We start from the raw sequence: 18,833 nt of genomic DNA, 5'->3' as shown, positions 1-18,833 counted from the left end.
ACGGCCTGTGGGTTTCGACTCGGTATAGCGTAGCGACGACGTCCTTGTGAGTCTATAATTTTGCTCCATTTTTAATAGTTGGGCTTCACTTTTTAAAAAGTTTTTGAGAGCGCATACGATGACGTGCCAGCTAACAGTTACAGAAACAACCGAGACACTGTTGCAGTCCGTATCAGAGCTGCTTTTCGTCAGAAACGAGCACATTTTTTTTATGTTGAGATTTGAAGACGGGCTTGCCTAACATAAATGAAGCATATCGTTTGAATGCAGAATAGAGCGTTACTTTTGGCGTAATGCAGAATTTTTCATCGCTGCTGCATTATAGAGTTGTGTGTTCACGTCACTGGAGTAGTTCTGCACATTTCAAGTGGTGTTTAACACTCTCCATCAGCGTTGATATCCGATGAAGTGTATAAGTGTAGCGTGTTCAGGTAATGCATACGTTCCTGACTGAAAGATTGTGCGCAAATACTGCTGATGCGAATACTTCTCTTTCTTTCTTTGTGCGGTAAAACGATTTACAACTGGGGACTAGTTTCTCAGCGTCATGAGCAAGAACAGAGGAATCTGTCGACAGGGCATGTGGCGTTGGGATATGCCGCACAGCGGCTGCTTCCTGGAGAGATAGACTTTGCACGGTAGTCATTGTACAACAGCTGCGCAAATTTAAACGGAACGATGCACTGTTTCGCTCTGTGCGTGTGTGTGCGTGCGTGTGTGCGTGCGCGTGCGCGTGTGCGTGTGAGTGTGTGTGTGTGTGTGTGTACGCGCGCGTGTGTGTGTGTACGCGCGTGTGTGCGTGTGTGTGTGTGTGTACGCGTGTGTGTGTGTGTGTGTGTACGCGTGTGTGTGTGTGTGTACGCGTGTGTGTGTGTGTGTGTGTGTGTGTGTACGCGCGTGTGTGTGTGTACGCGTGTGTGTGTGTTAACATAGCACAAAAAAGACACGGACGACATATATGTAGACGGGACAGGCGCTAACTTGCAACTTTATTTTAGAATAAGCCACCACGTCGAATAGATACGTGTGAACACGTGTGTCTGTGTGCATTAGTGCGTGTATGTTTTACTTAAGGCAAGACGCACAGGACAGAAAAAAATAACACAATATAAACCCAAAAGCACGTATATTATCCCGACCCTCTTATCGCCCGGAGCATAACAAAAAGAAGCAAGAACCAATATTTGGAACAATAAAATGAACAAAGAAAAGGATTAAATTGAGCAGATGAAATCGTTGAAAACCTAATGAGCCAGTCATTCACACGTTCTTACACAGCCATTCTGTCTTTTGTAAACGCTCTTCCAATACTTGTTCGCAAAACGAAAACGAAACACTGGACGTTTACCCCTGCCGCAGCTTGGGTGGTTTGAAATGCTGATGCAAGTAGGAGTGTTTATTAACGATTGGTACGGGCGCGGACTGTCTTTCGCGGTGTTAGCGCAGAACTCGCTATAGCGCCACGGGTACGCTTTATAGTGAGCGCCTTTTGCCGCGAGTGTTGGAGTGGTCGGGTGCCGTAACCAGTCATGGGACTCATGGGGTGTAAGCTTGTAATCTGTGTGTTTATGGGCAGTAGTATAGGGCTAGTGTGCATCGCGCACAGTCATGCATGTTCGCTCATCCATCCATACAACAGCTGCATTTGATTCACCCGCGGTACACTGCACCGCCTGCACTGGTTTATGCACCCTGCACCGGTTTATGTACACTGCACCGCCTGCACCGGTGGCAAAGCCCTCGATTCAGGGCGCCCCATGCATGCCATCCTCGATTGATTCGGGCGCAGCCGTGGTGCAGAGAACCACGGCCGTCAAAGAGGTGCAAAATAGTTGTGCACGTGAAGACGGCTTTCAGCAGACGACGCTAACATGCTAGTAAATATCGACGGTGAATTCAGGAAGCGGTTCCCTGTCGTCGAAGGGTCCGGGCTGATTTTGCGAGAAAATTGCACTGAAATCTACACATAGCAGGTAACTTTTTTGTTTTGTGTTACAGCTGCCGTATTGTGACAAACCGTTCGTGTGCGTGCGAGTTTACATGAAACTTTTTTTTTTAAAACGGGGCTGCAACGGTGTCCATGCAGTTTGCAAACTTCGGGTAGGGCAGATCCGAGCGTGTTTTGCAGCAAACAGCGCTGGTACCTTTGCCTGCTGTGTTAAGCTGGCAGGCATATGCCGCATCGGTGGGGTTGTGTGGAAGCCCTCCTCGAGAAGTTCCGTTCGAAAATGTGCCGAGTCCTTGAACCGTGCCGAAAGTCCTTCGAACGTCTCTCTACATTGTCTGAAGAGCCTCGTGAATTCGAAATTGAAGTGCAGTCGAGCTCATTTTAACTGCCGCAGATATAACGACCGCTCTCTTATTACGAACGTGGGCGGTGCTACCGCCGCAATATGCATTAAGGCAGTGGCGGTTCGTCTTAGATACAATGAACAACTGATGCCGCTTACCTCGGTTATAGCGAACGAGGCGTCGTAAACTCGGCTCCGAAGTTGAAAAAGTTGCGCGTCCAGCAAGCGCTGACGTCGAGGGGCATCCCTCATCCACGGCGACATTGCCCCTAAAAACGAAAGCAAAACGTCCACATACTACATCGACGTCCGTGGTTGTTCTGATGTCCGTGTATTATATCGACGTCCGAGGCTATTTTGACGCCTAAGTTCAATTTTTCGCTTTTTTTTCTAGTTTAATTAGTTCACTAATCACGCCTTATCAACCAAATTTTTCCCGCGGCAACATTTTATCACACGCTATCTATCACAATCCCACTTTCACAAATTTATCTTCAGAGAATGACGTAAACGTGCGGACAAAATTTGCGGACACCTTTTGCGGGCCGGCTCATCAGAGAATCCTAAGTGGAAGCAAAAACTACTCACTCCCCACGGTCGTGGATCTAGTAACGGCAGAGATTTGAGAAGTTTGAGAGTGCCTTGCTCGCCAGGCTGTGGTATGCGCCTCCTTCCCCGCAAGTTCCCCCATTGTGCCGCTACCGCGTACTACAGGCAGCGCCAGATGGCAGGCAGTGCAGCTGTGCGCACGTGAATTGCGCTCCTTTCCTCTCTGCATGCGCCCAGGAACGATATATGACGCTCTCTAGCAAACGAGATTAGACGCACGAAGATTTGTGGCAACGCATCGTTGATTCATAGCTGGCCGGATGTTTACCCGGATGACTACGTTCGTGGGGAGAGAACATTGCAGAGCGGTGTTCTGACGGAACCGCTGTACGAAAGCCACCGCGGTGGCTCAGTGGTTATGGTGCTCGGCTGTTGGCCTGAAAGAGACGCGGGTTCGATCACGGCCACGGCGGTTGAATTTCTATGGAGGCGAAATTCTAGAGGCCCGTGTACTGTGCGATGTCAGTGCACATTAAAGAACCCCAGGTGATCGAAATTTCCGGAGACCTTCACTATACGGCGTCCCTCGTAGCCTGAGTCGCTTTGGGGCGTTAAACCCCATAAACCAAACCAGCCGTTGTAAGCAAAGTACGAGTGATACCCAGTCATCAGGAATCTGATTAACGCGGCCGAGCTGACATCAGCTCCCGTGGACGCTAGAACCACAGTTTGTTGTAACTCTCCCCTAAAGCATACATTTGGCAGCAAGGGTCTCGGCGAGCAGAACATGACCGCCCTGGAGAACTTGGAAAGCGTCGCGGTAGGTTCTGCTTCAAAGGAGTAGACGCGCTTGAAGCAGTTTTTTACGAAATTAACGCCACTTTTCGCGGATTTGGTAATTTTAGCTGCAAAAGGGGAAGTATACTTACAACGAATATCTTATACAACGAACGCAGTCCGTATGACCGTCAGGTTCGTTATAAGTGGGCTCGACTGCATCCGGCAACCACGCTTTCATACTAGTCTGGAATCCGACTGCGGTCTATCCGAATGAAGTGTGTTGCGACAAAAGACAGCACGGCGTCGGTTTCCTGATCTTCTCTGTCGGAAGAGTAGAAGAACACCATAACAAGGGACTTGGCGATGTCGCCGTCGTGCGTCGTCCATGACCAACTCCATGGCTGACTCAAGTCTGATATTAGGCACGAAAACGACCGCGCAATATATATACTCGAAAAAGGCTGGTCCTCCAGCTGAAACGGCGTGAATTAAATTCTGCTATGTTTTTCAATTTCTGGGGACTTTATCTTATATATATATATATATATATATATATATATATATATATATATATATATATATATATATATATATATATATATAGGTACAGTATTACGACAAACGCGACTGTTCTTTTAACGTTTATTTTGCCAACAGTTTCGGGAATGGTATTCCCTTCGTCAGGGCAGGCTTACAATGAATCCGTTTCGTCAATATAAGGACACAGAACAAGCGAGGAGGTATAATCTCCGCCCTCTAAACAAACTTGAGAATGAGGGCAGGGGACCGTATAATAGGCAGCACGACAAGTCTCAAACGGGCCGCGGCTGAACAACAACCAGAAAAAACAAACGGGGAGGTGGAAATGGTAAAGTAATAGCAAAGAACGAGCCTGAACAGCACAGCGATAGAAGGGGCAAAAGAACGTTAGACCCGGCTCTCGGCGCACACGGAAGCCGCTACCCCCCCCCCCCCCCGCCCCCCCTCCAAAAACGCGCACACCCCCGCAAGACGCCGCCGGGTCCGAGCGGGCGGCCCGTATCAGGTATCCTGAGACGCTTGCAAGGGACGCGTTCGAGAGACGGCCAACACACACTCCATTTCCACCTCCCCGTTTGTTTTTTCTGGTTGTTGTTCAGCCGCGGCCCGTTTGAGACTTGTCGTGCTGCCTATTATACGGTCCCCTGCCCTCATTCTCAAGTTTGTTTAGAGGGCGGAGATTATACCTCCTCGCTTGTTCTGTGTCCTTATATTGACGAAACGGATTCATTGTAAGCCTGCCCTGACGAAGGGAATACCATTCCCGAAACTGTTGGCAAAATAAACGTTAAAAGAACAGTCGCGTTTGTCGTAATACTGTACCTAAACTAGTAAACTGGGCCATTGGAACCCCTACTGAATATATATATATATATATATATATATATATATATATATATATATATATATATATATATATATATATATATATATATATATATATATATATATATATATATATATATATATATATATATATAAGCAAACACGGGAAGGGGAATGAGGGGCTCGTTATACATATGAGAGAAGCCAACAGCCACAGAAACCAAGGGACACAGAGGATTTTTAATTTTTTATTTATTTTGTGGTGTTGATCAATTTAGAATATTACTGAATATGTTATCGCTTAAAGGTAATTAATTAGAAAAGCAGAAGAAAAAACAACCATAAGTCGCCGGTGGGATCCGAACCCACGACCTCCGAATTACGCGTCCGGACGCCTAATTCGGAGGTCGTGGTTTCGGATCCCACCGGCGGTCGGATCCCACCGGCGGCATGTGGTTGTTTTTCTTCTGCTTTTCTAATCAATTAGCTTTAAGCGGTAATATACTCAGTAATATTCTAAATTGATCAACACCCCAAAATAAATAATTAAAAATACCCTGTGTCCATTGGTTTCTGTGGCTGTTATATATATATATAGGTTGCGAAAGCATGAAGTACTTGACTGCTTACAAGAATATATAGCTAAGTATACGCTTCGTTAAACGAAACATATTTATTCTACTCGACATTTCGATCGGAAGACCGAAGATCGGTCTTCCGATCGGTCTTCCGATAGAAACGTCGAGTAGAATAAATATGTTTCGTTTAACGAAGCGTATACTTCGCTATATATATATATATATATATATATATATATATATATATTACGCGTTTATCAACAGACTCGAAGTTCGTAACTTGAACACAGTTTATATCACTATCACTGACCACGGGCGTTGCAGCAGTCCGTAAACACCCGAATTTCTGCCCACTCAGGCAACCGTTTTTCTTTCATATGCAGACCCAATGGGAAGTTTCGCAACTGATAATGTCAAAAAGCTATGCATATGTTGACGGTATTGCTCTGAAATCCCCGTGGAAGATTGTGTATAACAGCTTTCAGTGTTAAAAAAAAAGAAAAAACTTCTCAGAAGCACTTGCGCAGGACACTATTGGCGCGCCGAAAAAAGTCAACATAAAGCTATGTAGTGGTGGCGGTTGTCGGGAAGTAATAAGTCAGCTAAATGCTTCCAAAGAAAATTGTTTATTGGGGGAACCTGTGCCGTTAGAAGAACGGAAGTCGGCGGCGGCGATAGCAGCAAGGTGGGTGGTCGGTCGCCCATTGTTAGAATAATGGGCGACCTATATGTGTAGGAACGCGTCCGTTCGTAACGAAGAAAAAAAAAGGCAATAGTAAAGTCCCTCTTGAGATGTTGCGAAGCGGCGAAACAAAGAAGTCAGAAAACGTGCCTGTATCCTCAAGGAAGTAATGAAAATCGTTAGTCCTTACTAGTGCGCGCTGACTAAGCGCGCGACAGGAAAAAATACGCCCTGATTATAGGGCGGCAAAGGTTGAGGCCGAGAAAGTGAAGATGAGGTGTTAGGTCATGTATTTTGTTCCTTTTTTGCGTAGCCTTCCTTACGTTCACGGAAGTAAGGTTATAATCGAGTCGCGCTTGGAGAGCAAGCGTAAACGCCTAGCTGGAACAAGGTACGGACGAGAGTAAATTTAGCCTTGGCAGCCGGCTTCTTGTTTACGACAGAACGTGAATGCTCGCGGTTGCATCACGAGTCCGTGCTCGCGATGTAAGTTGGATAAACACCGGCGTATTTTTCTTGTCTGGCCTTGAGAACTTGCTCGTCTTGTTCGGACCTCCCATTCCTGTTACTCCCGCGGGTTCAAAATCAGCTACCCTAACTTAGTAGGAGTCATTTTTTAATGCGACGCGATGGAGCGAAATTGGTAAAGAATCCCTACTTTCAGAGAGACTAGAAGTCAGCAGCGTCCGCCGAAAAATCCTCGGCAGGGGTGCACTATGGACTTCTTCCGCGGCGGCGCCTTCCTTCGAGCTCTTTCAGGACCGGCGCAGTGGTCCGAAAAGCGGCATCAAAAAGATTAAGCAATACAATAAAAAGTTTGCCCCATCATCTAGGTTTTACTAGCACAAACCAGCGGAAACCGAAATACGGGACCAGGAGAAGGCACACACACTGTCGCTGGCAGAGGTGTGGGCAAATGCCCTCATTGTCGTTTTTCCTCCCTCACCTTCACCGACAAATCCCTAGCCCTCCCCGGCCCTCACCCTCGTCTTCACAATGAGCATTTTTAATATCAGTTACTTTTCCTTGTTAATGCCGTAGCATTTAGGTTGTCTCACAAGAAATTCCGGCTTCTGTCACGAAATTTCCTGATCGGTCGAGAGAGGTGACGTGACCTTGTGACGTTATCGCAGTCTGCCCACCGTGGCAAGTAGAAACCTGTCCAGAGAACTGTGAGCAGAGTGGCCACCTCGGCAGGTGGCAGTTAAACTAATGATTGGTCGAGAGAGGTCACGTGGCCTTAAGACGTCCTCATCACCTGGCCACGACGGCACGTGTCAACCTTCTCACCGGCCTCTGAGCTACCTGCCCCGCGTGGCAATGAAATTAATTCAAATAAATTACGTGGGATTGCCGCCTGCCCAAGGCGGCACCAGGCGTGGTGCAGTATTCAAGTTACATGCATCTTGGATACAATTTTTCGATGCATTTTGCGCATCCGTATTAAGTATCGCTTGCCAAAAATTGAAGTATCGGAGTATCGGTATCGAATGTACATTTTTAGTTTACCGTGTATTCTAAGGAAACTCGATACTCAAAAAAAAAAGAAAGAAAACAAGTGGTCGCAGATCTTGAGGCTGCTGTAAGACAGACTTACGGACACTCGCTCAGGCAGAAACGCACTGAAAAAAAAAAGGCGGAATTAGAAAGACGCGATGCCAACGTCGTGGGTCCAGTCAGTCGCCTTTCTTCCTATATCCCTTGTTTGGCAGACACGACACATACATGTATGATGCGCTTCTGCACAATCGGTGACAGACGGGACGAGGAGATAGGCTCAGCGGTATGGTTGAAACAACACCCCTTCACGGCTATCTCAAGTCGCGATGGTTGCCAACATGCCCCGGATCTTACAGAACATTTGTTGTTTACTTTTCAAACACGATAGAGGTCACCGACTTTTCCACGCCGGCAGCGTCAAATGCATCAGCTGACGCATTCCTAGCGACAAGCCGTAGTAGTCAAGAAGCACTAGAAGGAAACTTGAGTTTCCTCGGGTCGACGGTGCTATGCTTCACTCTTTTTCGTTGATAAAAGGCACCTTCCTAAAACATCAGGGCAAGGCGCCAGTGTGTTCCTCTATACAGAGGCTTTTCTCATTTGCTTCGCTTAAAGCACGGCCGCATCGCGGCGCTCTTTCGCTCTGGCGCTCTGGGGAATTACTGCTACCTACTGCCGTCAATTAAAGAAAAAAGACCCACCTAAATAACAGAGATAAGCAAGACATGTTTTCCCTAATAAAAAAAATTCTGGCCTTTTTATTGTTTGTTGTTTTGCTACAGAACTTTAACGGAGAAGGTTCAACTTCAAATGCCTATTAAAAATAGTGACGGAGAAGTAATTGTTCGTCTTTCTCAAGCGCATGTAGCATGCACCTTCTACCACAGGCCAAAGACAGAGGCAGCCGGTAAATACTCAAGCAACAAACGAAGAGCATCAGAAACAGTTTGAAGTTTATTAGTATGTAGTTAGGTGTTTACAAAGCGCTTCGCATGAAGAACATTTGCTTTAAGAAAGATTTTGCTAGGCTGCTTCTGAAAGTGATCGTCTCGACGTCATCATGGCTACGTTCCGATGCCATAGTTTTAACGAAACCAGGTGCGCCGACATTCGAACTTTCAGAAATTCGTGTGGACAGAATTGCTAAAATACTTTCGAATACAGTGCTCTACATCAAATTCCCGAAAAATCCTTATAACCACAGAGCAAATCATACATCATCTGTATTAATACCAGTTGTATTAACAAAAATTGGGCAATTTCCTCGCTGGCGTCCCAGAACCCTCCTCGCAGCGCCGCCCCTCCTCCTCTTGTTTTTCTCCTTTCTCCTCTTTTTTTCTTTCACGGCTGTTGCGCTCTTCGGTCTATTCCTCCGGCGAGTCTGCCTCCGCGCACCGCCGCCGCGAATCTGCGCGTCTTCTGGACCGCGGCCTGGTCAGCGCGCCTCTCAATGTGCTGACGCATGAACACGTAGGTGGTGGTGGAAACGTTCATTGCCAATGATGTAAATCGTAGGGGCGCCTGGTTTGCCGCAAAAGTTTGCATGATGACGAGAATTGGTCTGGGTATCGGGCATGCAGCAGTATTGGGTATTGAGCTGTCCGGGCTTGTAGTTGTCGCCAATGTGCAGCCTGCGCTATGGTGAGGGACGGAGCGGGGGGTGCGTATTCCCTTCGTTTGTCTCGGTAATACGAGAGAATATCACGGAAGGAGACCAGGTAGTGCGCCGGCCGCGGGCGAGCGGATCGTCGTGTGAATCGCCCTTTAACGCCATTTTAAGTACGTGCGCAGTCGCCTTCTTTGCGCGAGGAACGTGCCGGCCACACGAATGGCTCGAAGGGCAACGCGAAAATCGCGAGCCGGCCGCCCTAGAAGCTCGCCAGGAGCAGAACAGCTGTGAAAGAAAATACGAGCAGAATCGCTTTATTAAAGCGAAAGCCTTTAATGCCTCATACTGTCGTGAGCAGGGAATGCTAGCAAGTGTGTTCGAGTTCCGGCGAAGAAAAAAAAAACTTTATTGAGACTGGGAATCGAACCAGGGCGTTTGGCACTTCAAGGGTAGTCGCTGCCATTCCGCCACGAACACGGTTTGAGCAAGAATAAAGGCAGATCTAGTGAACGCGCGGGTTTCGTGAGTGAAATAAAACGAATGAAAAAATTGCGAGTATGAAAAGAAAGAAAAATATAAGAAATTAGATCATAAACCACGAAAAATATTAGAGAAAAGGCACATCTAGTGAACGCACGGGTTTCGTGAGTGAAATAAAACAAATAAAAAGTGCGAATATGAAAAGAAACAAAATAAAAAAGAAATTAAACTATAAAGCATGAAAAATATTAAAGAACACAGACCGCGTGGTCCAGAAGACGCGCAGATTCGCGGCGGCGGTGCGCGGAGGCAGACTCGCCAGAGGAATAGACCGAAGAGCGCAACAGCCGTGAAAGAAAAGAGGAGAAGGGAGAAAAACAGGAGGAGGAGGGGCGGCGCTGCGAGTAGGGTTCTGGGAAGCCAGCGAGGAAATTGCCAAAAATTGTTCATAGAATATTTTAATCGTCTTGATTTTACATCATTACCACCGCGGTTCCCCTGTGGTGGTAAACCGTTATTTTGTATTTATTTGTGCCTACACTTGTTTTCCTTGTTTGATCTGCAATCGTCATTCTTCTGCCTTGTATCTACCCTGCATGGGTCCGAGACGGGCCTGCAGTATTTGTAAATAAATAAATTAATTAATCAATATTGGCGGTTTCAGTGGTGTACTCAGTTGTCGACTATACAGTATCAATCATCTGTATGGGAATTGAATGTTGGCTCAGTATCTGGTGCCGGTACTGGTGCCGGTGCAGGTATCGGGTATCAATATCAAGATATTTTTTTCAATTATTGTGGCAAAGCTCGCGTGGCACTGCGCTTGAGCCTTACGGGAGCTCAGGAAACGCAACTTGAATCTCAGAAGCCCACCGGAGGCGTTGTTTGAAACAGACACATGCCGGGGAAATGGCGCACCACTTCGCTACTTCGCCAGCAGTGGTATGAGAGCTCTCTGAGATCTATGAATGCTACTGAGAGTGCCATGACGTCATCAACACCACATGACCACGAGTGGACCAATCATAGGGCACCGCCAAACTTTAATATCTGAGGACCCCCAAAATTTTGGAAGTAGGCCCAATCAGAAAAAATTCAAAGGGCTGCCAAATTTTTGGAACTAAGTAGGCCAACTTCAGAAAATTGATTAAAGTGCATTAATAGGGATTGATAGGAGGACAAAGATGGATTAGTGAGTCGGATTATTATAACCCCACAATATAATCTAACAGAAGGTACTCGAACATCTAAAGGTGATGGTTTATGCATACCATATAAGGGCAATGCAACCGGTTCCAAAACGAGTTTTGGCGGAAAAATCGCAAGATGATCGACACTCATTGTGCACATTGTAGCAGACAACCTGAATCCTATCGACGAGCGTCGTGCCATCTGTGCGAGAGGTTGCTCGGAGAGAGCAACATGGGTCACGCGAAGCCTACGGGTGGCCGGTGCAGAAACAGCCACCCGCCAGTGCAGTGTTTGCAGATACGTGCCAATGTTCCTCAGTCTACGAGGTGCAAACTATTGTTCACTGCGTCCACTTCCGGTTGTGTCGAGCCGCGTGTATGTTGCTTAGCACTCCGAAATGCTCAGTGGGCAAGAATGGCCTCAAGAAGTAACACTAGGAATTGGGTCATATGCTCTAGCCGATCACTGGTAAAATTCAACGTACACACACGTACACACATACGAGCGCAAAGGTGACTAAGGCGCTCGTGTGTGTGTACGTGTTTCTCCCTTCCGTCTTGTGTTATTCTGCGCAAAGTTTTCTTGAATATGTCGCTACACTAACTGGCCCAGCATTCTGCTCGACTGGTAAAAGCCGGGAGAGTCTTGTATTTCCGGCAGCCGCTAAAACGAACTGTGGCAGCAGTATCGGTGTCATGAAAAGCGCTGGAAAATTATTCGCATGACGCCCTGAGCAGCCAGTCAGAGGAGAGTGCTGGGAAATTTTGAGTCAGGGAATTCTCCCGGCTGCCGGTAAGATAAGCACTGCCATAACTAACTGGGCCGACCTATCCACTGCTGCACACTCCATTAGTAGGTAGATTCCAAATATTCTCCCGCTTTGTGCGACTGAAATAGGAAGGTTTGCTTCTTTTATGAGCAAGCGCACGCGTGCCATCTATGTGCATCACTATATCAAACACCAATTGTATTTCACTAGGTAACGCATTAAAACAGTTTGGCTACAGAAGCATGGTCGTAATTAATCTGTCCACGACTGTACATGGTCACTCACTGCATATCATTGAAAGCAATGTGTGAGTAGAAGGTTAAACGTCTCGAATTTACGCGTTGAGTGCACTCGCGGCGCAACACAGCGCATGCATGCAGCAAGCGCTCTCGCAAGAGTGCCGCCTTGGACGGGTGGGCTATGCTCCCGTACAGGCAAACAAGGCTGTGTTGTTTGCGCGACTGAGGTCCACGATGTTCGCCACAAGAGGCGGGCCCTGAGTCCACAAGGGTTTGTTTGCTCGTGCGGAGCATGATTAACTTTCGTTTCCAGTGCAGCCTCACGGCTCCTCTCCAACGAGACTCCGAACTCTGCATCGCTTTCGCCCAGAAGTCAGGGCTCTCGCCTCGTAGTACGCACTTAGCAAAGGGATCGGAAGTTTTTCCAGCATGGACCATAAATGAGTTGCCTTTCGTTCTTGTAGACTTCAGTTTAACGTATTCATCCCATAGCACAAATTGTTTAGTTTGGCTGTCAATGCACCGGCTTCTTTCTGAGAGGTGAGGTGCTCGACTACTGGAGTGGTGAGCTGTGAGAATTTTTCGATCTTTTATTTTCTTGGGGAGGGGGGGAGGGGTGTGGTAATGAACAGAGCAATTGCCTCGGTACTCGGGGCGAAACAGATAACGTCTGAGAATGAGGTCTGAGGCGTTCAGTACGAAGTTAATGGCTTGTAAGACAGCTGGAGCATCTTTGGCCCCTCGCTTAGCCCGTTGTGGCTGTCTCACGCGGTGCACGAGTGAAGGAAGACACGGCCCCTAATTAGTCCTAAAAAAATTGCAATCAAGTTCGCACTTCTTTTATCTTGCCACAATCTTACGTTTAGCTATGCTGAATCGTCAACCAGCCGTGTTAAATAAGCACTTTGCAAGTTCGCCTCGTTTTTTTCTTTTTCCTCTCCTCGTTCTTACGTTATCTACGTGCATTCGTCCACCCTGAATGTTTCTTTTTGACCATCGCAGCGCGAGCGGTGTTGCTTTACCTTATTAGTATGCATTTGTGCGTGAATGTGGCCATGCACATAGGTGCATATGTGTTTTTCCTCCTCTGGGTACCTTGGGGTGCCCTAAAGGTGGTCTGATCCTCTCCGACCCTCGGAAGCGCTGCTGGGCGGCGGCTTCGGACAAACGAAAATTGCTAAGGCTTTCAGGCGAACGAGGACTCCACTGCTAGCAAAGTAGAAGTGTGAAAGCGCTGCAGATCTCGTTCCCTTTATCCTCCGGAGTTAATTACAACGCTTATCAGCCACGTGTATTCACTTTAGTTTTCGTTTAGGCAGCTGGGACAGTGCAACCGCTCTCTCATTCGGCTTTTCTAAATAGCGTGAAGCAGACGAGCCAGAAAACGTGGCTGATTTACGCCACAGCATTACAGCACGCCTCATACCGTAATGATGTGGGCACGGCCTTGAAAAACCGAACCACGTGCTAAGTCAATGGACTTGACATTAATAATTGCCTCTTTGTTTTCTTGAGTATCATTCACTGGCAATTAAGAAATCAGGGACGCTATCCAATTGTCATATTCTCACGGAGTTCACGGAGTAGCATGTCTAGCCTAAACATATCTTCTCATCGGCGAATTCTTGCGCGTCGTTCGCTAAGCCTACATTTTTGAAGAAACTTGGATATCTCGTAGGGATGCCTGGTGCACAGCGTTGCAGAATAGCTCCCTTATCTTCAGTGTTTCGTCACAGCGCTTGCGAAAAGGCATGTTAACGCACTCCGTCGCGCGTAACGCGATTCCAGCGTCTTGTGTTGGCCAAGGAGGCTGAGGGTGTCTACCATCTTCTTTTTTCTTCTTCTGGGGGAGACTGCGACCAGCCATGCGTTCAGCGAGGTATCTCGGCGGCCTGCCAGCGACTTACGAGCCACTGTCGCAAGAGGAAGACAAGCAGCCGCCTCCTCCACCCAAGTACACCTCTATAAAATAAGCCCAACGGTGACAGCTCTGTTTTATCGTTGTCCCATGATGTGCTTTCATGGGCCGTTCAGCAGGGCTGCAAGAATACAGGCTCTCTTCTGAGGTGCTCAGAATGAAGCGCAGCTTTGTGGTCCGTCGTTGCACAGATGAAACGGCGATGTTTACATTTTGTATTGTGTATAGAAACGCCGGCCTTTTTTTTTTTTTTGAAACAGGTACTGCGTCAGCTAATGACAGTTCGATTGCTGTCAAGAACAAAACGTAGAAAACCCTATAGTACCACAACTGCTGGCAGGCGCCAATATCTACGGGTTCAGCACTGTTGTACTCTACTGGCTTGAGAGAATGAAATATTCGAATTGATGCAACAGGTAAGGTTGCACTGCAGAGGAATACTTACTCCTATTTCGAGGAAGAGATTTATGTTTTAAACATAGTCAAGTCCCGTACAATGCGAGGTTTGGTCACCTACCCGTTCGTATATGTGCTCTATTTATTCATTTATAGGTGTAATAGGTTAATACGCAGGGAGCGACTCAGGTGTCAACTACTTGTTAAAACTCCTGGGAGCTGCGCCTTTGTAAGATTGCCTTTGTTAGGGCAAGCCCTGTTTAGTGTGGGCTTCCATGCGGACTCTGGTTAAATATCATTGGCGGAGTTGTTTATCATTAGGTTTCATTTTCTTTACTGTGGTCGACGCAGAAGTACCGGCTAATGTGCAGGCATGTAGAGAACGCTTATGCAGATATCGTGCTCAATAACGCCATCTTAATACTGTCCTGATCTTCTTTGATATCAAAAGTAATGCTTTTACCTGCCCTATACGATCGACTCCGATGGCCCAGAACTTCGAATGTAGATTTAAAAAAATAACAGCCCAGCATAATTTTTTTCTCGTGGGTCATCAAGTCGCCCACGTCTTGGGACAGTAAGAGGCCAGGTGTAGCCCTTATTCGTACAACTCACTTTTTGTGTCAGTCAATAACACTTCTTTCATTTCTAAAAATGGCTTTCTGCCACGGTAACGGGGCTAAGATCGGGGAGTAAAGGTCCGGCGTAGATTTCGGGGTCCCGAGTGGGTTTTATTTAAATGTACCTCTGAACTCCACACTGCACAAGACTCGTTTTCTTCTTACCTTAAGCGAAGCAGTGAATGTAGGCCAACACGTGTAATTTGGCGCAGAGGAATTACCTGGAGAGATTCGGATAAAAATATTCTGGCCTACAGCGTTGCATTCGGTACGAGCTACAATACGCCGGAAGTGGTCAGCGATCACTGGATTCCGGCAGGGCTGCAAGGTTATGCATTTATCCGTGAACGGAGAGCGCATGTGCTGTCCACTGTTTCTGCACAGTTAGTACTGTGCACCGGGGCCAACCAATACGACATAAAGCGCGAACCGTGGCGCAGTGATAGCCGGCTTTGTTGACGTCATACTGGGGATGATAACTTACATTTTGCTTTCATTGCATTGTAAGTAAAAAGTATGGATCACCGCTACGCAGTACACGTAAAGTCCAATATCTGCGCATAAACAGAGCAAGAAGGAGCAAACCAAACTACCTTTGAGTGGAAATCAGTGTACTTTTAAAAGCATTACATTGTGGTTGACGCGCGCTATGTTCGCGTAATGAAAGTGCACGAGAGCTGTACATGGCTTAGCGAAAATAGGGCAAACTCGCGCAGTTCTCCGCGTACCTAAATGCGTAGACATTTTCGACTGGTTTTGGCAAGTTGGCCACTTTTCAATGCTTGTCAAATAAGCCACCTTGTTTATTAAGATGTATGACGGATCAAATGCTTTCCGTAATGACAAAAGCTGTGATTGCTTGGCAGCTTCTATGTTACGGATGTTTGCCTAGTTTTATTCAGCTATTTGTGCATGTATGGTTTTGTTCGCGTTTGCTAAAAAAATTCTCTTAAAACACGCGGAAAGGGAGAATGATTGTTTACATTCGTCTTTTTTTTTTGTGTGTGTGCGTGTGCAACAATCATTATGGAGTTAAAGACCGAAATGTACTCAATTCACAACCTTAGTTATTTGATAGCTGCGTGTGGTTTACGTGTCGTTTTCGCGTCATTTTTTTAATTCTTTATTTTATTTGGTACGGTACTCAACCAGACATATACCTCAGAGCCACTGTGCGATATGCCCCTACGCTTTTCCCATGCTTTCCTTTAGCGGAAACGCCTTTGCTTCAACTCTGGCTGAATGCATAGATATGCCTGGATCACAACTACAAATAAGAAATTGCAGTAAAATAACGGCAAAAGTAAAGATCATACTTCGCTCTTTCATGTCTTTTACTTATTTCTCAGCATTGAAACTACATAGCCGAGCACACTACTCCCAAAGATGAAAAGGTTCCCCGAGGTCCTTAACGAAGATCTGCATCTTCTGTCTTCGCAAGGAACACCTGACAGCCACCGCAACTTCACACCGACGGGCACGAAAATCTCACATTCCGGGTAGGGGTACTAAAAAAATTATTATTTTACATCCAAAGCGTATTAAACGACGGAGGTGTCCCTATCGATTAGAAGCGTAAGCTCAAGAGACTGGAAAGATGAAAGCAGAAGAGGGGCTGCATAGTGTTCCTTGTCTTCGAAAACCTGTCAGTGCAGACGGCGAAAAATATGAAAGAGAACGACACAGAAGTGGACGTGATTAGGCCGTATTAAAGCCTGTTTTCGTGTTTCAGTCCGTCAATTATGAAGCTCTAGGTTTAACAACGATGTTATACATGACACCCACATCACGCGATATTACAAGTAAACATACTATGACAATTTTTGAGCAACGTGAGCGTCGTATAAATCAAGAAGAATACGGCCTCCTCCAGTGACAAAAATTAACAATCACCTAAAAAGAAGAAAATGAAAGTAGTATGAATTTCAAGAAGCTGTCCTTTCTTACTAACCTTGTTTAACGCCGAACGAGGAAGTGTTTTGAATGGTTGCATGTCACAGCTACAACTGCTGTCGAAACTCGAGGACTTCAACTTGAAAAGGATTGAAAATGTGTTCGAACACTACGCAGTGTTTGAATGGAACGGAGCCTGAGCTCCCGTCTCTTTTTACACATCATATCGATAAAATTAGGACGTCATTCAATGATCAGAATGTTCGAATTATTCGCGTACGAAATGAAGCAATTTATCTTTGTAAATATGTTAAGAAGTGGGTAATCAAATGAAATGCTGCTCGCGCAAAGACGATGGTAGAGTATTGTACTGTAGGGGACAAAAGTAACTGCCCCCAAACCCCCTTCCCAAGTTGCGAATCCTGGCGAACTGCATGCTGGTGCCATCCGACGTTGCATTCCTGGTGTCGAGATGTGTCGAGATTTGCGTACTGCGCCGGAGTTTTTTCTCCGACGAGTGCTATTCAAGAGAAGAAGGGGCCTTCTTCGTGGACGCTGCGGGTCCTGTACAAGGAATATCAACAATATCAGTGGTGCACCAAATGCAAGTCGTGGACGGGCTTTCAGTTCGTAACGGGGATACACAGGCTATGGAGGAAGTAGCGATAGCCCTAGCCGCAACGCACTCCGCATCGAAATACATAGTTACAGATTCCCAAGCGGCTTATAGAAACTATATGCGTGGAAGAATCACGCCGCTAGCCTGCGAAATTCTTAGTCAATGGAGGACTTCAGCTGAACGGAAGGAATTAATATGGGTACCAGGTCATCAGGGAGTTGAAGGAAACGAGCGCGCACACGCTTCGGCCCGAGCTTTTCTTCCCCGGCATCCTTCTACGTCCTCCCTTCCTGATTCTGGCTCCCCCTCTCCGCTAACGACATATTCAGAAATATTACAACATTTGCGTCTTGAAAAGCAGACACTCCCGAGGCCCGCTAAGGGTCTTAGTAAATCAGAAGAATGTCGCCTTCGCAGGCTACAAACTATGTCTTTCAGTAATCCAGCGACGCTTCACGCCATTGAGCCCAAGTCCATTTCGGCACAGTGCAAATTTTGAGTCCAGAAGGCAGACTTATACCATATGGTATGGGCTTGTCAGAAAAATGACAGCATTGACATCATAAATCAGCCAACGCGGGAGGGCTGGGAACGGCCCTGTCCAGCTCGGACCTCGAGGAACAACGAGCCCTCGTCGCCAGAGCACGGGCAGCGGCTTTTACCAACGGCGTCCCGGGCTAGGGACCCGATCAGCCTTCCCTTCAACTAAGGCACTGTGGCTTTAAATAAACGTTTTCATTATCATCATCCCGATGGCATGCCTCCATGGTAATTTTAATCGCGTATTGAAGTTTGGGACAGAGTGACCCTTCTGATCCTTCAATGGCTAACAGAGCCCCGAACTATGCGCTATGGAAGAAAGAAACGAGAAGTCGGAAAGACGCAGACGTTGAATTCATTTTCTTCTCAACAAAATATAAATCCTGTCGACTTGTACACTAATGAGACACGAGGCAACCACATGCTGCACTTGCCATCCTCCTCACCCTCCTCACCCTCACCCTCCAAAACCGCACAACCAGCGACTACAACTCCCCCGCTCTGCAGCACGTCATCTGCTGCCCCAATCGACATGGTACACTTTTGACGGCGACTATGCACTTGCAGATGTTCAGAGGATCATTACGAAGCTTAGCTGGTAATTAGCCTCATTTACGCAATGATCGTGTATTAGAAGATACACCAAGTGCAATTTTAATTCGGCCTGTATCGATAGATTATCGCGTTCTAACGACAAGGACAGCACTGTCACTGCAATAGTCGTTTTTACAATGCAGAAACAGAGGTTGAAACGTTTTGGCGGGCTAGCTGGTTATGAAACATCGTGAAGTTAATAGCGCAGCCTGAGACACGC

The 18,833-nt window shown here is 46.7% G+C and overlaps 1 protein-coding gene across 11 annotated transcripts in view; it reads left to right on the top strand.

Annotated features, from left to right (window-relative positions):
- LOC149365116 (scoloptoxin SSD14-like) overlaps window positions 1–18,833 on the top strand; it is a 135,116-nt gene that overhangs the window by 94,615 nt on the left and 21,668 nt on the right. For 5 of the 11 annotated variants that reach the window (XM_089575183.1, XM_089575186.1, XM_089575184.1 and 2 more), the window contains one exon: window positions 13,886–13,987. The exons of 4 other annotated variants lie outside the window; for them this stretch is intronic. In XM_089575183.1, the coding sequence (XP_089431309.1) occupies window positions 13,886–13,987 (102 nt within the window). Of the gene's footprint in view, window positions 1–13,885; window positions 13,988–16,316; window positions 16,467–18,833 lie in introns of all 11 variants that reach the window. 2 more of the 11 variants (XM_089575190.1, XM_089575191.1) reach the window with 1 other exon arrangement.

Source organism: Amblyomma mixtum, chromosome 2 (assembly GCF_055824585.1).
Source record: "Amblyomma mixtum isolate Tamu chromosome 2, ASM5582458v1, whole genome shotgun sequence".
NCBI classification, from domain to species: Eukaryota; Metazoa; Arthropoda; class Arachnida; order Ixodida; family Ixodidae; genus Amblyomma; species Amblyomma mixtum.
Note: the sequence above shows the minus strand (reverse complement) of the source record. Positions and strands in the feature narration are given on the sequence as shown.